Raw genomic sequence first — 23,937 nt, 5'->3', positions numbered from 1 at the left:
CCTCTCCGCGGCATTCGACACTGTCTGCCACCGCACCCTAGTGCAGCGCCTCAGCAATGTCGGAATCCAGGAGAAGGCACTGGAATGGATCGTCTCCTTCCTCGACGGAAGAACACAGGGAGTCCGCCTACCACCGTACAAGTCAGAGGCCACCGAAGTCATCTGCGGCGTCCCTCAAGGATCCTCGCTGAGCCCCACCCTCTTCAACGTCTACATGAGCCCCCTCGCGGCCATCGCACGCCAACACAACCTCAACATAATCTCCTACGCCGACGACACCCAGCTGATCCTCTCCCTGACCAACGACCCCGCCGCCGCCAGAGCCAACCTGCACGAAGGGATGAAAGATGTAGCCGAGTGGATGACGACCAGCCGCCTGAAACTGAACTCAGACAAGACGGAGGTCCTCATCCTGGGCTCCTCGCCCTCCGCCTGGGACGACTCCTGGTGGCCCCCCGCCCTGGGCACCGCACCCAAACCGACGGACCATGCACGCAACCTGGGCTTCATCCTGGACTCCTCCCTCTCCATGACCAGACAAGTCAAAGCCGTCTCCTCGTCGTGCTTCAACATCCTGCGCATGCTACGGAAGATCTTCTGGTGGATCCCCACGGAGACCAGGAAGACAGTCACCCAGGCCCTCGTCACCAGCCGACTGGACTACGGCAACGCCCTCTACGCCGGAACCACCGCCAAGCTCCAGAAGAGACTCCAGTGGATCCAGAACGCCTCGGCCAGACTCATCCTCGACATCCCACGAAACAGCCACATCTCTGGACACCTGAGAAACCTGCATTGGCTCCCCGTCAACAAAAGAATCACCTTCCGTCTCCTCACCCACGCACACAAAGCCCTACACGATCAAGGCCCGAGCTACCTCAACAACCGAATCAACTTCTACGCTCCCAAACGCCACCTCCGGTCAGCCAGCCACGCCCTCGCCGCCGTCCCCCGCATCCGAAGAGCGACAACAGGAGGAAGGTCCTTCTCCTACCTGGCCGCCAAGACCTGGAACTCCCTCCCGACTGACCTGCGCTTGACCCAAGACCACCTCTCCTTCAGGAAGAAGCTCAAGACCTGGCTGTTCGAGCAGTAGCGGCACCCCCCCCCAAGCGCCTTGAGACCCTACGGGTAAGTAGTGCGCTCTATAAATGTCATTGATTGATTGATTGATTATGCTTTATAAAAATCGATCGGTAATCCGTCGGAGCCCGGCGACTTACCCGACTTCATGGACATTATGGCGTCTGTTATTTCTTCCAGCTCAAGTATATGATGAAGGAATTTCTGTTGGGAGGTGCCTAACCAAGCGAGCGCAGTGTCTGCCAAGTATGTGTTTAGGTCTATCGGAGTGGATCTATGGGTGGAGTACAATGTAGAGTAATGTTCAGTGAGGACCTTGAGTAGATCCGGCACATTTCTGCGTGGGATGCCATGGTCATCTAGCAGGGTAGTGATGTAATTTTGATATCTAGGAGTTTTAACAGCGGAAGCTAGCGCTCTGCCCGGTGTATCTCCCTCCCCATATATACGCGCAGCAAAGGGTTTCCCTCGGAACCTGCATTCCTTTTCTGAAAGTTCAGCATATTCATTGAGTTTTTCACGCATTGTGGCTTTTACCGAGTGTCCCTGCGCAGGGTCACGCAGGCCCTCTCTAGCTGCTTCAGTTCAGATTCCAATTTTCGCAGCTCATAGCGCAAGGATCGGAGGACTCCACCCAACTTAGCAATACACCAGCCTCGTACCGTGACCTTAAAGGCCTCCCAGACCGTGGTAATGCTGGACACAGATGATATGTTGCGGTCAAAGAAATCTTTTATGTCTTGTTCTAATTCCGCCCTGAAGGCCGAGTCTGTTAAATGCGCCGGGATTAGGCACCAGCTTAAATAGGGGGAGGCTTCAAGGGGGATGCGCAGGGTCACTAACACTGGGGAGTGGTCTGAGAAAGTGCGTGCAAGGTGAGTAGCCTTAGCAAGCCAGGGGGAGAGCCCAGCCGTACAGAGGATGTAGTCCAACCGCGCCCAAGTAGAGTGCACGGCTGAGTGGTGCGTGCCCTACTTTTGCGTGGGGTGGATATGTCTCCAGGTGTCTATCAGGCGATGTTCCTCTACTATGTCTGATAGGGTACGCTGCGTCCGTGTGTAGTGCGCAGCTTGGGGGTGAGATCTATCTGCCGATGGTCGTAGTGTAGTATTAAAGCCCCCCCCCCCCCAGTATGACATGGGCAATCCCCAACGACTGAATTTTACCCCAGAGCGTGAGAAGGGATGAGGTGTCATCTATGTTCGGCCCATAATAACACGCAAAAAGTATAGTGTGGGAATACAATCTGCCACATACAAAGCAACATCTGCCTCCCGCATCGGTCTCGGTACCCGCAGGGGTGAACTGTACACCTTGTTTAACAAGGATGGTGACCCCCCTGGCATAGTTGGAATATGATGAAAATACTCTGCTAGTTGCCCAGCGGGATGCAAACAGTGGGGAACCGCCTGGACTTAAATGTGTTTCCTGTAGCATAGCAATGGAGACCCCCTGTCTATCCAAGTAGCCTAAAATCTGTCTCTTTTTCCTCGGGTCCTTTAGTCCTCTTACATTCCACGAAACCAGCTGTAGTTGTTGGATTGTCTGCATATTTGTTACGTCCCCCATCCCAACCAACGTGAAAATGTGCTATACACAAGCATGATATTACAGTATATACCAGAATCAAGGGTAGCAGCGGACCTAGCAGTTTCAACAACCAGTGCAGTAATTACGATCCAAACGTCTTCCGGAGCTTTTTGGACAGTGAGTATTAAATGTCGGAATTCCCCCCCACCCACACCGGCCACCCCAACCCGCCGGGGAAGTAGCACCCACCCGCCCACCCCCCCAACAAGAACATTAAGAAACAACATTGCCTTAACATAAAAAGCAGTGCACATATCACTACCCTCAAGGGAGCGGTGAAACATAGGGGTTCGCCCATTGGGGGTCAGAACTAGGGGCACCAGACCTGCCCACCACCTCTCTTCTTGCACCCACGTAGGACTGGGTTCCCCCAGTCAGTACATGTGTGAAGGAGGTGGGTGACCGAGCACATAGTGAGCCAGAAGTCCTACAGAGTTTTTAAGAGAGACCAGGGGGGGGTCTCTCGGTTGCTCTCGGGGGAAGTTATACATTCCTGGCAATCAGGGAGCCGTGCCTTCCCAGGGCACAGAAGATCAATGCATTGAGTTAGTCTTGCTGTGATAGCGGTGATGGTGACCTAGAGCGATGACGTGGAGATTCTTCTGCACGTCTGTCCTTTTTGTGCTGTTTTAGGAAATCCTCCACCCGTTGGGGGTTCTGAAACAGGTGTTGCTTGCCCTGATAGGAGACTTTTAGTTTTGCTGGGTATAGCATGGCATAAGGGAGCTCTTGAGCTTGCAGCTTCTTTTTAACCCCGGTGAATTTGCGTCGAGCTTCTTTGACAGAAGGGGTAAAGTCAGGAAAAAAGGACAGTACTGCATTGCCATGATGTATGGTCCCCAGCTCTCTCGCGCGTCGCAGTACCGCATCGCGGTCCCTATAGTTCAAATAGCGCGCAATGATGGGCCTTGGCTGGGATCCGGGAGGGGGTCGAGCCGCCAAGGATCTGTGGGCCCTTTCCACTATGAGGTGAGGGGAGAATGAGTCTTTTCCGAACAGATCGACGACAAGTTTTTCAACAAAGGGCTCCATTTTCCCGGTGTTGGTTGTTTCTGCCAGGCCTAAAATGCAAACGTTATTGCGTCGAGACCTCGTCTCCAAATCCTCATTCTTGTCAGCAATTATTTTAAGCAACCTGTCCATCTGAGTGACCTGCTTGGAGGAGGAGGCAGCCCCGTCCTCCAGCGTTGAAATCCGGTCTTCTGCTTCTTTTATGTGCGTTTCGTGCTGCTCCAGTTTAGTTACCACACTGTCCATACGCGCATTACAGGTGTCGATCTTAGAATCTATGGTTGAGAGGCTCTGTTTCATGCCCAGCAAGAGGGTTTTCCAATCTTCCTCCGGCGGGGCCGGCGTGGTGGGGCTGCCTCCGTCCTCTGGTGTTTTAGACGTTTTCCTGGTCTCGAACGGTATTTTAGACTGCCTTGCGTCATTGCGGCCCATGTCTCTTCTTGGCGTCCGCGAAGCAGTGGAGGCAGTTGCCGCCAGGTTCGAAGAGGGTTAGGCAGATGAGGGGGGGGGGGGGGGGGGGAGCTGGTACCGGCAGAGCTATAGATCCAGGTGTGAGCCGCAGAGCAGTGCAGCCGTCCCAGCCACCGGCAAGCAGGTAAGCGAGGACAAGGGGCGAGTCTTACGGCCAGAGCAGAAGAGCTAGTGGTGGGCGCAATCTAGATGTAGGTGTCCAGGGTCATTTATGGAGAAGGTTGGTGTGCAAGGCCTCTGCGCTCCACGGGAGGGCGTTGGCGGCAAGCCGCAAAGATCGCGGGAGGTGGTCGCCCCGTGGACCGATGTCCCACACGGGGGCCACAAACCGCGCTGGAGCTAAGTGCCTGGAGGCCGGAGCAGGGGAAGGCCAAAGTCAGCAACAACAGTGGTCCGGCATGGGGGGGGGATCAGCAGGCCTCCCAGAGCAACAGCAGCAAAGATAAAGGAGGGCGGTGGCGTCCACACGCTGACCCAAGAGTTAGCCCGCAAAGTTCACAGTCTGTCCTCATAGGCCCTATAGGCCGCGCCACGTGGGGGGCCGGGTAGGCGCACCGAGAGTGTATGTGTCCGCGGCCGCCCACAAGGTCCAATCTCAAGAGCAGGGCTTAGGAGCGATGCGACGGCAGGCAGCAGGCCACGGCTCCCACGTCTGCGCTCCCCACAGTTCAGGGTCCAAGCTCCCCCGGCCGCTGAGAACGCCCGCTGCCACACGCGGGAGATGCACACAAAGTCCAGCCGGACACCAAAGCAGAGCGCTCCCGCTCCCCTCCCGAAACAGCTCACCACTACAGGGGGCCAGGCTGGTCCAGCATTGGATCCGAGTCCGCTCCGTCGGCGCTCCACGTCAGGAGGGAGAGGCAGGTCATGCTCCACCGCACGAGTAGGCCCTCGATCCCCGGAGTCGCCTGGCGCAGCAGTCCGCCTCAAGGTCACAGGCACCTCCGGGCGCCGGTGCGGTGCAAACTCGCCAGCAGATAATTCCGCCCCAGGAAGTCCGTTGGTCACAAGAGAGGTACCGCTGACTTCAGCGCGGCGTCCCCGACACTTTGAGAAGGCGAGCGCCGTAGTCTAGCTGGTCAGGATGACGGTAGGAGCGTTATAGTGCCCGGTCAGGCAGGAGCTTCACTCCAGTGCGGCCATCTTGGTCTGGCGCCACCTAGCGCCCCAGGATCCAGAGACTTGTAGCCACTGTTTGTTTGAGTTTATCTTGCAGAGGTCTGATCCTCAGACAGCAGTTAAGGACCAGGGGATTGCAAGATGAAAGCATCCCCAGAAGTGACTTGAACTGACGGATTGAAACGCACCTTCTTGATCGCAGTAGCTGGGTGAGTTTTCAAGACCTTGATAAAGACCCGCGGTGCGGAACGTAGTCCGAAAGGAAGGACCTTGAACTGAAAGTCCCTACCAGTCACTCTGAACCTCAAGAACTTTCTGTATCTGGGTAGAATTGGTACATGTAAATAAGCATCTTGGAGGTCCAGGGTGGTCATATGATCCCCCGCCGTGAGGAGTTGAAGGATCTCTTGAAGAGTCAGCATCCGAAAGGACAATTTTTTGAGATATTTGTTGAGGGAGCGTAGATCTAGAATGGGACGTCATTCTCCCGATTTCTTTTTTATCATTAAGAATCTGGAATAAATACTGGTTCCTCTTTGCAATCGGGGAACTACTTCAATCGCTCCTTTTCGCAACATCAAATTAATTTGGGCAAAAAGCTCTTAGAGGTGAGCTGGAGGGAGTCCTTTGGGAGGAGAATTCGGAGGGAACTTTACAAACTCTAGAACATGGCCTCTGGCTACAATGTCCAAGACCCATTTGTCTGTTGTTGTCTGTGACCAGTTTGAGTAGAAACTGGAGATTCTTCCTCCAACTTTTAAAGGGGTAAGCGGTAGAGCAGGTGGCAGGTGTCACTGCTTCTTGGGCGCATCACGCCCGCGGTAAGTCGACTTCCTTTTGTTTTGTGAGTAGGAGGTAGACGGTTGCTGTCTGAAAGATTGTTGGCGCTGGGAAGAGTACCGTTGGTTACTCTGAAAGGACTGATATTGTCTTTGCTGATTATAGCCACCTCAATTAGGAAAGGATCCGCGGCCTCTAGCCCCATGAAAGGGCAGCTTATAAAACTGAAGCGTTCCGAGAGATCTTGCTGTCTCGGTATCCTTTTTAATAGCCTGTAGGGCCTTGTCAACATGCTGACCAAAAAGAGACTCGCCATCAAAAAGCATATCTATTATTTTAGCCTGAACCTCTTGGCGAAATGATGTTGATTTTAACCAGCACTGCCCCCGCAGGACCGTGGCACCTGCCAGTTGTCGAAAACCTGTAGATGCAACATCCACTGATGAATCAATATTCTCAGCCAAGATTCGTTCCCCTTTCTGAAGGATCTTAAGCGCCTCAGACTTAGAGGGCTCAGGCAACATGTCGATGTAGGGAGAAATGTCCGACCACATCTGTCTATCATATCGTCCTAAGATAGCCAGTGAGCTAGCTGCATGGACGGTCGTTGCTGCCATCGTGGACACTTTCTTTCCAATAGCATCCAAACGTCTCCCATCCCCATCAGGAGGTGCTGACAGAGGAGAGGAGGGATTCCGTGCTCGTCGTTGAGCCGCTTGGGCGATAACAGAATCTGCCTTTGGTTGACCCATTAGACATGCAGGTGAATTGTCTGGTGCCTTATATTTTTTATCAAGGCGGGGTAGGACCGCCAGAACAGAAGCAGGAGCTATCATAACTTTTAGTCATTCCTGCCAAATAAAATTAATAATCGGGATAGACCGTTTTTGTTTCCGTGGTTGATCTTTAAAACCGTAAAGGAAACAATCATCCTTTTTTGTCTCCATAGGAAAAAGAAAACACTGTGTAGCCCTCTCCATAAGAAGGTGACAACCTCCAGTGTCAACAGGAGGAGAGTCGGCAGGAGTTGAAGGAGACGAAGTTTGTATCTGGTAGTCATCCTATTCCGTAAGGCGAGATCTGTCATCCAATTCTCCTTCCTCTCTATCGTCGTCAGAGGTGTGAGCTTCCTGAGAAAGATGTGATGGTACAGGAGAACGCGGTCTGGGTGACCTCAAAACTGATAAAGATTGAGGAACAGGTGTGGGCGGTATAGAAGAAGCCGATTCAGATGGAGGGAAATGGCAATAGTACTCATCCAACATGTACGGCAGATTATTTAGAAGAGCCAAAGGCATTTGGGCCATAGGAATCGGATCTGGAACTGAAGGAACCGTATCCGGACAAAACTCGTAATCTTGATCCCCATCTTGATACTTTTTTTTTAAAACTTTACTTTCAAGTTTATAATGTACAATAAAAAATCCCCCCCCAAAAGGCATCATAAAAACATTTGTATACAGATCGACGGACTCATTATGGCACATTTGGACATAGGCAACATCTGGATATACGTAGGTCCATGAGGAACAATAAAATAACAAGCAAAGGAAGAATTGTTATCGTGAGGAAATAACCAGGCCCAGCTCCATGCACTATATCAGATGCCCCTTAGGAGTCACCCCCTTTCTCCCCCTCAGACCCCGATCCCTGCGCTGAAAATAATTCACCACTTGGTCCCTTCAGAGTCACTGTGTGAAGATTGCTCTCCCAGTGCCAATCCTGCCATACACATGGCTCGCCAGGCCAACAGGTCCTCCTGCAATTTCTCATCCCTTCTGGTGTTCTGCATATGTGTTTCCTCTACGAGGGACCATTCTCTCACGTCTCTAAGCCATGTGTGTATCTCTGGGGCCCGCTGTCCCATCCACGTTATAGCTACCCTACGCCTGGCCAGCACTAACATCAGTTGCAATAATTTATATGAAAGTTTCCGTTTCCTAGGCCTAGGAACTAACGCCAGTAGGCAATGTAAGGATGTTAGCTTGATCCGAAGGCCAGTGGCGGAAGTTATATGACCCACAACACCCCTGATTAACGGGCACTCCCAGCATAGATGCAGGAAGCCCGCCACCGCGCTACATCTGGGGCAGTGGTGCCTTCTGTCCTCTGAGTGACGGCTCAACAGAATTGGTGTGAGGTAGGTGGGGTGGAGAAAGTTAAAATGAATGAGTTTAAAGTACGCATTGCATGATACCCCCCGTGTCAAGGCCCCTATGTGCTTCCGCTGTCCCTGGTCCGGTGGCGAGCTCAGGTGCGCCTCCCAAGCCACCCATGTCGGCGGATTCGGCGGGACGGAGTCACATTTCATGGCTGCGTACAGCAAGGAGATCAGCCTGCGTCCCCTGCCGCAGGACAAGAGAATATGTAAGGTGTGAGTCATTGGAGGTGTCTCCGGACACTGAGGCCAGACCGAGCGTACTGTGGTTAGCAATCCCTAATACTGTAGATACTGGCCTCCGCTAAGGCCAAAGGTCTCTTCCGCCTGCTCGTACGTCAGGAAGTTCTCCGCAGGTTACAGATCGGCTAGGACCTCGCAGCCCCCCTCTCTCCATTCACGGAAGGACATATGTTGTTCCATTTCAACCATGGGTGCCAGTATCCAGATCGGGAGGTCCCTATGAAAGGGTGACGATCGTAGGATTCTTTCTATAAATCTGTGCCAGACGCGCGCTGTGTGCCTTACAACGTAGGGCAACGTAGCCCTTGCACCCTTCCTGCACATTAACGCTACCTGGAGCTCCTGCACCGTTGCTCTCACCGCCAATTTATTTATTTATTAAGCAACTTGTATCGCGCAAACTAAACCCGAAGGTGTCAAGGCGCCTACCAAAACAGATCAAAAAGTTTGCAGAGCACCACTAAAGGTATGCACGTGTAAAAAGGTGGGTCTTTAAAGCAGATCTAAAAGCTTGTAAAGTGGGGCGGGACCTTACTTCCAAAGGGAGAGCATTCCACCATTTAGGGGCCAGGTTAGAAAAGGCTTTGCCTCCCCATCCTGTTTTCCTAACACGAGGCACAGAAAGAAGGAGTTTATGAGTGGAACGAAGATTCCTGCCAGGGTTATACTGAGACAGGATCGATCCAATGCCTGTAGGACTAGTTTTAGCTAAGGCTTTGTAAACCATACACATGGATTTAAAAAGGATACGGTCCCCAACGGGGAGCCAGTGGAGCTGCTTCCGGGCTTCGGTAGCAGAGGCACGTTTAGGTAGGTCAAGAACAAATCTCGCTGCCGCATTCTGGACCACCTGCAAGCGCTGTAGCTGACTCTTATTCAGTCCTTCGTACAGTGCATTGCAATAGTCCAGCCGGGAGCCCAGAAGTGCGACGGCAAGTTGCTTTCTTGCCTGGAGTGACAAATAGTGCCTGATTTTCCTTAGGATGTGGATAATCCCCCAACAGGTCGATACAGTCCTGTTGACCTGTTGGCACATACTAAGGGTGGGGTCGATCATAACCCCCAGATTTTTTGCTGAGGAGGTAGGATCGGGACATACGCCCAGCGAGTTCGGCCACCACTCAGCAGACCAGATCTTTTCCTTTCCTCCGAATACCATCACCTACGTCTTCTCCCCATTCAGTTTTAGTGAATTGTGAATCATCCACTGGCCGACTGCCTCCATACAAGATCTAAAATTGGCGGCAGTCGACGTAACTGACTGGGCGAGAGAGACTAGGATCTGGGTGTCGTCCGCATAGGAAACTACCTCCATCCCAAAAGATCTAATAAGTCTGGCAAGGGGGGTCACATAGATATTAAACAGGGTAGGACTAAGTGCTGACCCTTGAGGGACCCCACATTGCACAGACAGGGATGGAGATAGAAACGATCCCAGCATGACCCTTTGCTCTCTATGGTCGAGAAAAGAGGAAAGGAGTCCCAGGGCTGACCCGCGAACCCCAATCTCCCTCAGTCGAGATGTTAACACCGAGGGGGATAGGGTGTCGAAGGCAGCTGTGAGATCTAGAAGGATCCGGAGGGAGGTCTGTCTCTCATCAACCCTGGTGCGGATATTATCCAGCACTATGGTGAGGGCAGACTCTGTGCTATGTTCCCTCCTGAATCCATGCTGGGAAAGATCCAAACAGCCCGAGCTCTCCACGAATGCAGCCAGATGTTTGTTCAAATGGGCTTCTAACATCTTCGCGGGAGCGGGGAGCAGTGAGATGGGGCGAAAGTTTTTTAATACCCCAGGGTCCAGAGAGGGCTTCTTGAGCAAAGGTTTTACTACAGCATTCTTCCACTGCTGGGGAAAAATGCCTTCCTTCATCACCCTGTTCATGATGTCAACCAGTGGGGGAAGGAGAGATTCTCTGCACTGCTTGAGGATCTTTAGCGGACAGACATCTAGCGGAGAGCCAGATTTGGTTTTGTTGAGCAGGATCTCAAGATCCTGACAAGAGAGAGGAGGAAAGGATTCCAGATCCGGAGGTCGAGATGGTTCAACGTCATCAGGCTCAAAAAGAGCAGGCACCAAGGGCATTGCGGTAAAGGGTCTTTGAGCCTCCAGGGCAGTGTAAATGTCCGCGATCTTAGACTGAAAGAAGGCAGCTATCTTGTTGCACAATTCCTGTGAGGCAACCACAGGGTCAGGGGTCTGGAGGGAGGTAAGGGAGTCGACGATCCTAAAAAGTTCTCTAGGAGATGAAAGTGAGGAAGTGAGGGCCGTAAAATATGCTTGCTTGGTCTTAATCACTTCCAATTTGTAGTTTTTAAGCAGGACCTTATGTGCTTCTCTATCCTTAGGGACCCAGCTAGAGTGCCATAAGCGTTCCTGCCTCCTTACTTCCTGTCTACGAAGCCTTAGTTGTTCTGAGAACCAGGGAGCTGAAGGTCTTTTCCTAGCAGAGTAACAAGACCTAGCAGGAGCCAGCTCCTCTAGGGCCTCCGAGATAGTATTTTCATATTTAGAGACCGCTGTGGAAGCGTCCATCTCCCGAGTAATGGACAGGTTAGATGTCCACGGATGGAAAGAATCTTCCCTGATGTTTTTAAAGTTCCTTCACACTTCCATAGTACTCGAGACCCTTTTAGCAGAGTCCCGCGTCAGATAGGTCATATTGAAGGGAACGGCCAGATGGTCCGACCAAGAAAGATGGAAAGGGTTGGTGACTGTCAGCCTTTGATCATTAGAAAAGATTCCATCGAGCGTGTGCCCCGCTCGATGGGTGGGACCCTTCACCAGTTGGGTGAGTCCACAGGCTGACATTACTTCCAACAAGGAAATAGTGTCATGAGCCTCCAGTAACTCTAGGTGAAAATTGAAGTCACCTAGAATAGTGAGATTTTGTCGGCCGAAGTAGGGTTCCAGAACCTGCATTAGTTTCAGCCCAAAACCTGCTCTTGGGCCGGGGGGGCGGTAGACCAAGATCCCATTAAATGCAGGGTTGGCAGAGTCAGATAGGGAAAAATATAAAACTTGAAACACATCCTTAGGGTCAGAGAGAGGTATAGTATGGCAGTGGAATCTGTCCTGATACAGAATAGCCAGGCCACCGCCAACACGGCCTATTCTGTCATGTCGAGTTAAGCAGTAGCCCTCAGGGACCGCTTCAACAAGATCAGGGCCAGAAGAGTCTTTAGCCCAGGTCGCGTCTCCCAAATATCCGCATCAGCAAACCATCTGGCCGCCGGTACTATCTGCGCCGCATAGTAATATAACTCAAAGCGCGGGGCTTCTAAGCCCCCCTCCTCGTAGGTACGCACGATGGTATGGAGAGCCACTCTGCTACCTCAACCCGCCCAAAGCAGGGACGTGAGCAGCATGTTCAGGGTCCGAAAAATCCTAGGTGGGAGAGGACATAGCATGTTTTGAAGAATATACAGTGTCCTAGGCAGCATCACCATCTTGGCGACTGCCAGTCGTCCCATTAGAGATAGTGGCAGGGTGTTCCAGAAGGACACTGATTGCTGGAGGGACTTAATCACCCGATCAATATTGCGGGCCAGAGATTGTGCCTCTGTAGAGGCCATGTGAATGCCTAAATAACGAAATCTCTCCCGTTCCCAGCGTAGCCCGAGCTCTGGTAACTCGTCCAGGGGCCCCAATTCAGGCCCAGACAGAGGGAAGATCAGGGACTTGTTGCGGTTAAGCCTCAATCCCGACACCTCGCCGAACCGGTCCAGATGCTGCAGCAACAGCTGCAGCGCCTCCCTCGGGGCCTCCAAGTAAAACAAGGCGTCGTCCGCATACAGAGACAGAACATTGCACGTGTCTCCCACCTGGATGCCCCATGGTATCATCTCAGATCGAATCCGCATGGCAAAAGGCTCTATTGCAAAGGCAAAAAGTAGTGGCGAGAGGGGCCACCCCTGTCGCGTGCTCCTGCCTAGCTGCCACTCGTCCGATCTCGCAGCTCCCAGTCGTACTCTGGAGCAAGGGGAACTATATAGGATACGAATCCAACGACAGAAATTAGGTCCCAAGCCCAACGCCCGGTGGACCTCCTGCAGGTAGCCCCAATCGCCCGGTGGACCTCCTGCAGGTAGCCCCAATCGACCGTGTCAAACGCCTTGGCAAGATAGAACATTGCACGTGTCTCCCACCTGGATGCCCCATGGTATCATCTCAGATCGAATCCGTATGGCAAAAGGCTCTATTGCAAAGGCAAAAAGTAGTGGCGAGAGGGGTCACCCCTGTCGCGTGCTCCTGCCCAGCTGCCACTCGTTCGATCTCGCAGCTCCCAGTCGTACTCTGGAACAAGAGGAACTATATAGGATACGAATCCAACGACAGAAATTAGGTCCCAAGCCCATCGCCCGGTGGACCTCCTACAAGTAGCCCCAATCGACCGTGTCAAACGCCTTGGCAAGATAGATGGAAACCAAGACCGTCTGTTCTGCCCTACCCTGTACCTCATGCTGGATGTGATTCAAGCGCCTCAGGTTCATGGCAGTATTGCGCCCTGGGATGAACCCACATCGGTCCTGGTGTACCAGATGCTCCATATAAGGAGCCAGACGGGTGGTCAATAATTTAGCCAAAATCTTGATGTCCGTATTTATCATGGTAATGGGACGATACGATGAAGGGTCATGTTTGTCACCCCCCGGTTTAAGGATCATGCAGATTTCCCCCACGTCATAATCTTTGGGAGAAACCCGCTCTCGAACCCTTCAAGAAATACTTGTAGAAAGAGTCGAGACAGTGTGTGTCCGAACTCATGGTAAAATTCCGGCGGGAACCCATCACTCCCCGGTGACTTCACACGCGGCAAGCACATCTTGATACTTAATGAGAAGCTCAGAAGAGCTCCTGGGAGTACGAAATCTATCTCCCTCATCTGATTCTTCATTATTATCTTCAGAATCCAACAATTGTTCAGGCAACCTAAGAGGAACCTTAGCAGGGGAGGTTGTAATTGGAGAAAGGACCTCCAATGAGGATCCACGTCAATGTAACAAAGAAGACGTTGCTGTCGACTGAGGCAGCTGTATAAATGGTGTCGTAGACAATGTAGTAGATACTGCAGGCGTGGATGAAGACCAAACCTGAAGAGCTGTACATGAAGACAGTGGTTGCGTTGATGAAGCAGCCGTTGACAAAGGTAGTCGTCAACAAGGTGGGCGTTGATGGAGTCATTGTCAACGAGACGGGCCTCGTCTACGAAACGGTGGACAAGGAGATGGTGGTCGGCGAAGCAATCATCGAGGAGGCAATCGTCGACGACACTCTCTTGATCTTCGTCGGAGGAGTGTCGGAGGTAGATTTAATCTCTTTCGTCGACGGGACTGGTTTTACGGCGACAGATACCAGCGTTGACGGCGAACACGCCAACGACATTATCATCTATAGGATCGGCGACGAGAAAGTAGCCACCGTTGCAGAGGCGACGGAAGGCTTCGTCGACAAAGGCGTCGTCGTCGAGCTCGTCGACGAGGGGCTCCATTTTTTTAGGTAAATCTTTATCAGAAACCTGTTTTGAAGTTTGAGACTTCTCAGTCTTTCTCAGGGGCGTAGAAGGCAAGGTCATACTCTTTGAAGGTGGAAGAGCCTTTTGTGAAGTAGAAGGCAGCTCAGCACTCTTCGAGGTATGCTGTTTCTTCGACACCTTGGCCCCAGGAGAAGATAAGTCTGTGTCAGCAGTCCTCTTGCTAGAGGACGTAGTCTGGACAGAGGCAATACTCCCAACTTCAGATAAGGGATTGTCCTGATCTTTAATCTTCTGTAGCCACAGAAGTAGACGTCTGTCCCTCAGAGTCTTTTGTGGAAAAGTTCTGCAGATCTTGCAGTCTCTCACCTAGTGGTCAGGATACAAGCAGTAAATGCACTTCTTGCGGGGGATCTTATGAAAAGAGCCGGAGCTTCCCACAAGATTCAAAAGGTCGAACAAGAGATTTCTTTATAGAAGACATCATAAATGAAGAGTTTTCAAAGAAAAAACTGAAAAGAACTGAGTAGAGCTCAGGGAGACTCCCTTCACACAACGTACAGTAGAAAATCTGAGAGCCTGAGCCTCTTAGGAGAACATTCTGGAGGGTGCTGTCGCCTGATTGGCTGTAGCTTGGACTATATATAATCAATTCAATTAAAAAGTGCTTTATTCGAGTATTACTCATAAAAGCAGACAAACAAACACATAATAAAATACAATTAAATTACAGAGTCAGACATGACTTAAGCACAATACACGTTAAAAAGACAGTTTAAAATAACATTTCATCCTGTTATTTACAATCAAAGGTGCGAAGTTCATATAGTAAAAAGTCATATTTAGAAGCAATCCTATATATAATGACTTGGACGATTCATCTAGTGGAAATTTTTTCCAATTGACTTTTAGCTATTTCACTTCCTGGTTCTAATCTACCTATGATGTACCTATGTTATGCATAATTACGGAGGCAAATTGGTGTTGGTTTTACCTGACCTCTCCGCGGCATTCGACACCGTGCCCCATGACCGCCTGCTGCTGAGATTGCAGGAGTTTGGGTTTGGGGACACGTTGTTGAAGTGGGTGTCCTCCTTTCTGGAGGCTAGGCAGCAAGAGGTTTGGTCACCCCCGTTCTCAGCTGGTCTACCTCCTTTAAGTGTGGGCGTGCCTCAGGGATCCATTCTGAGCCCTGTGCTCTTTACCCTGTATATGGCCCCCTTGGCCTCACTGTTGGAAGTCGGCAAGGCTGTAATTATATCATATGCCGACGACACCTAACTGCTGTTTACGTGCAAGAAGGGTGAGGTGTTTAATGAGGAGAAGATTAATAAGTGCTTGAGAGATGTTTTTGCTTGGTTCTAATTGAACCATCTTAAATGCAATTCAGAGAAGTCTGAAATCATCTTCTTCGGCACCCCCACTGGAAGCCTGGAAACAATCATGGCCTCCAGATATGTCCCCTCCTCAAACACCAGTTAAGATCGTAAAGAACTTGGGTGTAAAGTTGGATGAGACCCTATCCATGAAATCACAAGTAGAGTCGGTTGTAGGCACCTGTTTTGGCCTTTTGAAGATGCTTCGTAGGTTTCTATTCCTGCTACCTATCTCAGATAGGAAGACAGTGGTACAGGCTTTCATTACTTCCAGGCTTGATAATGCCAACATCCTGTATCTGGGCCTGCCGGAGTTCCTGCTTAACAGATTGCAAGTCGTGCACAATGCGGCAGCGAGGGCAGTCTTAAGCCTCGGTCCTAGAGACCGGATCTGTCATCATCTGAAAAAACGGCACTGTTATCAGTCTGCTGCAGAATACTCTTCAAAGCTCTGGTTCTGGCCTTGAAAGCTCTACATGGCATGGGGGCAATCTACACCCGTAAAAGAATTTCATTCTATACTCCTAGCAGACCCCTTAGGTCTGCTCACCAACATCTGATGGCTACTCCTAAATGTTTCAAAGCCCGCTCTGGGGGGGCCGTTCCTTTCAGGTTCTTGTGGCCAGGTCCTGGAATAGGATCCCTCTACCGCTTAGGCCAACTAAAAATATTCTGGCTTTTAGGAAGAAACTGAAAACCTGGCTGCTCCAACAATCAGGCTGATCATTTTACTCTTAGGGACTACGCTTTCCTTCCTTTTGTGACTCTGCATCTTACTTTTGTCTCAGCGCTGGACACTCTTTGAGGAGCTGTGTGCTTTATAAATCCCCTCTTAATATAACATAATATAACGTGTACCGTGGACTCCCACTCCGACGACAGGGAATGATTCAGGCATGTGTATCTACGAAAGATACCCCAATACTGGAGAATATATGTTATTTATTTAATAATTATTTTAACAACATTTTTTTTTGTTCTAGGATGATAATAATTTGTAGTTTATTTCATGTTAATGTATTTATTTTAAATATTTTTACTAATAATTATTAAACCCTATTATTTTTAACTGAATTGTACCATACAGATATCTCCCCCTCAGAGGTGGAGACCTAAAGCTACAAGTGAAATGTTATAGTAATTCCTGGTGTAGAAGTCTCCACCAGGGTAGAGACGTGTAAGTCTGCAACTAAAAGTAACTTTTCATTTGGAAATTCTGAATTGCAAAAAATAGTAAAGTTACTCCTAGGTGTAGTAGTAAAGTTATTCATGAGTAAATCTACATGTGTAGATTTAATATTGTGAATTGCTACTTAATTGTTGGCCTTTTCTCACCTTGCAGCCAGAGGCAGATATAATGCGAAGATCCGCAGGGATCCGGTCGCCTCCTTTCACTTCTACCAAGTCACCGACTACAACGCCTTCTGCATTGATGGTCTGCTTCTCTCCATTCCGGATCACAAGGGCTTGCTGGTAGAGGGGAGAAGAGAAAGGAACGTCAAAAGGATTCACAGTCATTATGTTGAACAATGCTCAAGAGAACTGACATTCAGAAATCAATACAAGGTGTAGGATCAGTGTCCAGTCACATAGGATTCTGCCACTTCTGATCCTCATCTCAACATACCACACTTCAGCTACCACCTGACTCTTTACTGCCCTTCACTTTATACAGGCCTGTTCCCATGACAAAAGGGGCATTTGTCGCAGGTAATCAACAGTATTCTTAAAGCTTATAGGGCCAGATGTAGGTAAATTTTATTTTCCGACCTCTTAAATACCGAGTCATACCGACTCGGTATTTCAGAGGTCGGAAAATAAAAGTACCGAGATGTAGGTAAATGCAGATGTGCAATTACCGAATCGGAAACAGTCGGTATTTTCCGATGCGGGAAATACCGACCAGTTAATGCCCATTCATTCCTATGGGCTTTGAAGCCCATAGGATTGATTGGGCATTTACCGGTCGGTATTTACCACATCGGAAAATACCGACTGTCACAAGGGTGCAGGGGGTGTCACTTTGACACCCTCTGGCACCCCCAAAAGAGGCTCGGGTGCCATGTGGCAGGCATACCTGCCCTAAGGGCAGGTCTGCCTGTCATATGGCATAGGTGTGCATGCACACATGTGCATGCACACCAGAAACGGTATTTTACCATCAAGTAGTATTTGATGGTAAAATACCGATTTTGTACTGCTTGTGGGACTCAGAAGAGTCCCACCTACATACCAATTTACCGGAATCCGTAATGATACCGACTCGGTATTTTACATACTCGGTAAATTTACCTATCGGTAAATTTACCGAGTCTGTAAAATACAGGGACCTACATGTCAAATTGCTCTAACCGGTCGGTAACGGCCGAATTCGGCCGTTACCACCCGGTAAACGCCTACCTACATCTGGCCCATAGTCTTAAAAGTTGAGGTAAAGTTTTATTGGAAAAGTGGTACATTTGTTATTCTTATTCTTTCCAGGTACTCCAATTAACTTATGCCCGAAGACAGAAAGCCTGAATGGCGTTCAGAGCAGCGCAGGTGCCAGTGCAAAGGCCAAAAACACTGTACTCAAAACTCTGTACATTCTAGTTTGAATCTCATCACCAACTACGATGTCATAAAGAACATGCTAAAACCTCTGTACTCCCTCATTCTGATGCTGGCATCTATATATCTATATCACTAACAACTAAATTCAAGCCTCTGTACTCCTCCAACCTAAGACCACTCATCTGCTGCTCCCACATCACGTACAAGAATCCTCAAGCCTCTTTGTTCCATTCTAAGACCACCCATCTGCAGTTCCCACATCACTAATGGGTATATTAAAACCTCTGTACACTCTCATTCTAAGACCACCCAGCTGCTGTCCACACATCATTAATGAGTATTCTCAAGCCTCTATGCCCCTTCATTCTGACACCACCCAGCTACTGTTCCCACATCACCTATAAGTATACTCAAGACTCAGTACCCCTTCATTCTGAGACCACCCAGCTACTGTTCCCACATCACTAAATGGTATACTTAAGCCTCCGTACTATCCCATTTTAAGACCACCCATCTGCTGTTACCACATGATCTACAAGCAACAAACGTGGATGATGGCTGTAGGAGAGTAGGGTCTGCAATCCTATGGTCACCCCAGATTTTTGCTTTTTGCTTCACTGGTTTACGACTTTGCCTGGCTGTGGGCCTCCTAATCAGACCCACAGCCTAGCTGTTCTCTCTGTAAATTGACACACATGTACTTTAGGTGCATTTACCAATTGGTATTGGGTCACTCGTATAAGTCCTTGTACAGTGTACCCTAGGTACCCAGGGCATAAGTGCACCCAAGGCCTACCAGGGGCTGCAGCATGTATTATGCCACCCCTGGCTGGCCATCTAAAACCGACACAGCTGGCTGGTAACACAGCTGGGGCAAGGTGGTGTAATCACCCTTTGCTATAGATATAGAATGTGAGAAGTTGGCCTGATATATGATGCTCACTAGTTCTAGTGATCACCTTGTATCAGTCCAAACAACCCTTATGGTGATTGGTTGTAAGGCAACCTTATAGACCAGCTATCCTAATGGTAGCATGGACAAAGCAGTCTTAGGCTAAACTCTTTTGGCATGTGAAGCCAGCTGTTTTACCACATATAACCCCTTGAATACCAGATGAAAGGACACCACACAGGTTGTTATGAAAATAAACAATTTATTTATTACTAACAAACTCCTCTGAACTCTTTATGAGATCAGAGGGCTAAGCACATAACAATACTCTTCAGAAAAATACATCACAAAATGGATGCTGCTGCCACAGACACAAGTCTGACCTCCTGCTGCTGGGAGTCCTTCAGCAAGGGAGGCCTGGACAAAGGGTTTCCTGCATGGGGAAGTGCCAGCACCACCCCAGACAGGACTTTGTGTATCCAGATAGGCAGGGCTGAAAGGAATGTGATATGCCTGGGGCACACAAGGTGTCCCTGTGCATACCCCGGTTCAAACCAGTTCCTGGGGAACTCCAGCCCAAGCTCTGGCGCAAAACCTGACAAAGGATAGGGGGTGTAACCATCCCCCTTCCTGGTCCCACCCATGGGAGGGACCTAGTCACTAGTAAAGCCCCCTTTAGCAGAATAGGTAGGAGCCATGTGGTACTGAAAATTTTCGACCCTGCTATTATGTGGTACCAAAGCTCTGCACTCGTGTCAAAAATATCATCATACCATGACGATTTTGGTATTGGCAGACCGGTAATGATTGGGATACTATACATGAACATTTGCGTCATGATCGAGTGACGAAATCACCCTGAAATCGTAGTTTCTGTCTTGAACCCTCGGGTTCCATTTTGTGAGAGGCATCCATTTTGTGCTTGCCCTTACATAGTCAAGTGACCAAGGCCGAATTCGATCTGAAAGGACACGTACACCTCTGCTGACTCCTCTGTGACCTGGGCGAGCTGACTCCACTGCCTCAAGCCAAACCTGTTCGGGCAGTTCCCATCTCAGTGGCCGAACGAGATTAGTATCAAGGCATGACATGTCATAAACCGTTCATCGCATACAAGCTATGGCTAATCTCACACACACCTGTCCCTGTTTCTTCTTTATGACTTGTTTTACAAGGAGGAGGTGCCCGATTTTATTGGGGGTCCGTCGATATCTGATGAGAGTTCTGGGCCTTGCCGGGTAATCTATCACGAACTGGACAAACTGAAATGTGGGCTTGTCATCATGACTCTGCTTTTCTTTGTAGTGAAAATATGTATATGGTCAAACTGTAAAACGAGGAATTCTTGCCTGAAGCTCAATATTTTGTATAAAAAGGGAAGGCTGGTTCTGTAAAAACGAGCAGTCTCCTGAGAACATACATGCGCTTCATGCTGTTGTACTTCTAGGATACCGGTTACTGGTTGCAGCCAATAAATTCGATCCTTGACTTCACCTAGAAGACTCTGTGTTTCTGTGGTCCGAAACAGGGAAGGACTCGAGGTCTTTGGGTGTTTCCCCTGGCACCGCCGGGTCCATAAAAACCCGGTACCTCAGTTGGCGCCCAACTCGGGGCGGTATCAAACGGTATCGGTCCAAGCCAGAGGTTCGTGAGGAGCTTCGTGTGAAAATTCCAGAGGACGGCCAGCCACTTCAGCGACCCCTGCATGTCGACGTGGTTCCGAAGGTCTTTGCTGCGAGGTTCCCCGCGTCCCGACGGCTACGAAGGACTGCTGCCCTGACTATCGCCCTGTTTTGGACCCTTGACGATTGGTAGAGCGAAACGTTAGACAAGTCTTCTAGTGACGTCATCGATCATCGATACTTCAGTTAAGTATAAGTGGAGCGTCTCCCAGTCCTTAGTTTGGTTCTTAGTTTGATATCCTTTGGGATAGCTTTGATTTGGAACTTGCAAGTGCCAAAGCCGAGGGACTCGTGTATTCACGAGACTATCGTATTCAATAATTCTTTGAAGTTTGGAGCTAGACTAGAGAGCGAAGATGCCTGGTCTTAGCTGTAGGAGGGTGGATACCTGACTATGGTTGCCCCCAACTTTTTGCCTGGTGTTTTGCTGGTTTTTCGACTTAGTTCTCTTAGTTCTTAGCAGTAGGCCTGGGGCCCTGAATAGCAGTGCCTGGGGCCCTGCTATTCAGGGCCCCTGGCCTACTGCTCTCTCTGTAAAATGGATTCCATGTACCTTAGGTACATATCTAATTGGATACTGAGTCACCTTATCAGTCCCTGTACAGTGTACCTTAGGTACCCAGGGCATAGGTGTACCCAGGGCCTACCAGGGGCTGCAGCATTCTAAGACCACCCATCTGCAGTTCCCACATCACTAATGGGTATATTAAAACCTCTGTACACTCTCATTCTAAGACCACCCAGCTGCTGTCCACACATCATTAATGAGTATTCTCAAGCCTCTATGCCCCTTCATTCTGACACCACCCAGCTACTGTTCCCACATCACCTATAAGTATACTCAAGACTCAGTACCCCTTCATTCTGAGACCACCCAGCTACTGTTCCCACATCACTAAATGGTATACTTAAGCCTCCGTACTATCCCATTTTAAGACCACCCATCTGCTGTTACCACATGATCTACAAGCAAACCCAAAGCGATACAAACGTGGATGATGGCTGTAGGAGAGTAGGGTCTGCAATCCTATGGTCACCCCAGATTTTTGCTTTTTGCTTCACTGGTTTACGACTTTGCCTGGCTGTGGGCCTCCTAATCAGACCCACAGCCTAGCTGTTCTCTCTGTAAATTGACACACATGTACTTTAGGTGCATTTACCAATTGGTATTGGGTCACTCGTATAAGTCCTTGTACAGTGTACCCTAGGTACCCAGGGCATAAGTGCACCCAAGGCCTACCAGGGGCTGCAGCATGTATTATGCCACCCCTGGCTGGCCATCCAAATCTGACGCAACTGGCTGCATGACAGCTGGGGCATGGTGGTGTAATCACCCTTTGCTTTCGATATAGTATTTCTATATCTAACCCTAAAATGGACACATGTATTCCTATCAGTCACTCCTATGGCAGGCCTTATCAATCCTGAAGGCAGAGTGCTTGGAATTATGTGAGATGGTGCTCTGGCCTGAGCTGAGCCCGTTTGCAGCTTGCGGAACCAAGTCCTAATAGCTGTTCCATGATAACGCGTACCATATACTCTTAAGTGCCTTATAATCCTCACGGTTATTTGCCAACTTTGGTATCGCTTTATCAAAACATGTTGAGTAAGGTGTCATACGAATTGGAACACTAACCACTCGCCAATTCTGGTGACGGGGTTAGCATTCCACCCTTCTAGCGGGACACGACATGTATGTAACTGTGAACCCCGGTTAAAGTTAACTCGAGCCTCAGCATCACAAAATGGATGCTGCCACCACAGACACAAGTCTGACCTCCTGCTGCTGGGAGTCCTTCCAGCGAGGAGAGCTTGGACAAAGGGTTTCCTGTCAGGGGCGGTGCTAGCACCATCCCAGACAGGGTTTTGTGTATCCCAGGTAGGCAGGGCTCAGAGGAAGGTGACTGCAAGTGGCACCCCGGTGCTCACTGTGCATATGCCGGCTTGAACCAGTTCCAGGGGCACACCAGCCCCTGAGCTGGGGAAAGTCCGGATAAAGGGAGAGGGGTGTAACCACCCCCCTTCCTGGTCCCACCCATGGGCAGGACCTAGTCGCGTGCCAGCCACTTTCTTTAGAATAAAGGTAGGAGGGGGGACCCTTCCAGATCAGATCATCTTTGAATCCTGAAACTACTTTCTACGAAAGGAACTCTCGACTTCTTCTCAATATTTCTCCCTTGTGACTAAGGAGTAGTCACCCTGCAGCAACAGGCACCAACTAAGTATCTTGCGGTTTGCTGAAACATCCTTCCTCCGGAACCAGACCGACCAGCACGACGAGACCCGGACTCCATGCCCTCTCTGACCTCAACCTGCCTCTACAGCACAGCTGAGACCTGTGGGTGCGACAAGACCAGAGGACCCGGCTATCATCAGAACCAGCACGACACTGATCCAGCACGACCGCCGAGGGACCCTCGAGTGGGTGCACTGGGGTAACCCCAAGCAGCACGAGCACCGAAGTCCAGCCCCCCAGCATCCTCCAGATCTGCGTGGGGCCCTTTTGCTTCTGCGTTGCTTGCCATGTTGTCCGGTCACTTGCCCGTTGGCTAGTGACCCTCCAGACGACGTCCTACGTTTGTTTCACCGCTGGTCTAGCTCCTCTAGACTGGCCCTTGTCTCCTCTTGAAGGGGAACTTCCTCGGACCCCCCTGGTCCACACCAGACGCCATTTTGTGTCGCCACGTGGGCTTGCCTTAGCCAAGGCTTGTTGCCTCCTTCAACGGATCCAGCATCGCCAGCAGCAGACATCCGACGTGGGACAGCTCGCAGACCTCCAGCCTGGTCGAAATCAGCACCCTTGTCCGTGCAGCAGCAGAATCCAGTGTCACCTCTTCACCTGGCTGAGTGACCTCGTCCGGTGCCATCCTGGTGCCCACCTAATCACTGGCTAGTGATTCAGAACTTGGTCCCCTCTGCTTACAGTTATCCTTCTTCACTGATCCATCCTTGCATCAGCCCGGAACATCTTCACTGGTCGCCTGCCAGCAACTTCCACTTCAGGCTCCTGGTTCGTCAACGAGGATTCCCGACGACACTTGAACCCTATGCAGCCGCAGCCCCTGGGCTAGGTAAACCGAGTACCACGGTGCTCCAGCGTAGAACCACTCTCTAAGTGTCTAGATCCACTTTCGTTTTTGACCTACCTAGTCGGGTTCGCCCGAGAACACTAACTTTGCATTTACTAGCCTCCATAGACTTTGTCCCGCATTACGTGTGAGAGTTTCCACTCTGCACACCACGTCGCTAGACCTCCTGCTTCTAATCTAAGGGTTCAGCATTGTAGGCCTAGCGGTTCTAAAGCCTCTGAGACTAGTTACTTACCTGCTAGTAATTCGCATTCCACTTTTGTAGTATATGGTTTTTCGTGCCCCTCGGGCATTTGTGTAAATTGTGCGACTTGCAGTATTTCTTTAAGAGTTTTGGATTGTGCTTAGCACCCTGTCCTCATAAAGAGTCCAGGGTTGTTGTGTTATAAATAAATATCCTTTTATTTTCATAACAA

General features: G+C 50.0%; 1 protein-coding gene across 1 annotated transcript in view; it reads right to left on the bottom strand.

Annotated features, from left to right (window-relative positions):
* Window positions 1-23,937, bottom strand: part of LOC147699077 (sodium/potassium-transporting ATPase subunit alpha-1-like) — a 3,282,495-nt gene that overhangs the window by 1,718,535 nt on the left and 1,540,023 nt on the right. The window contains exon 12 of the mRNA XM_086936300.1: window positions 16,641-16,775. Within this exon, the coding sequence (XP_086792426.1) occupies window positions 16,641-16,775 (135 nt within the window). The remainder of the gene's footprint in view (window positions 1-16,640; window positions 16,776-23,937) is intronic.

This window comes from Lissotriton vulgaris, chromosome 8, assembly GCF_964263255.1.
Source record: "Lissotriton vulgaris chromosome 8, aLisVul1.2, whole genome shotgun sequence".
Classification (NCBI taxonomy): Eukaryota; Metazoa; Chordata; class Amphibia; order Caudata; family Salamandridae; genus Lissotriton; species Lissotriton vulgaris.
This window is presented reverse-complemented; position numbering and strand designations above follow the sequence as displayed.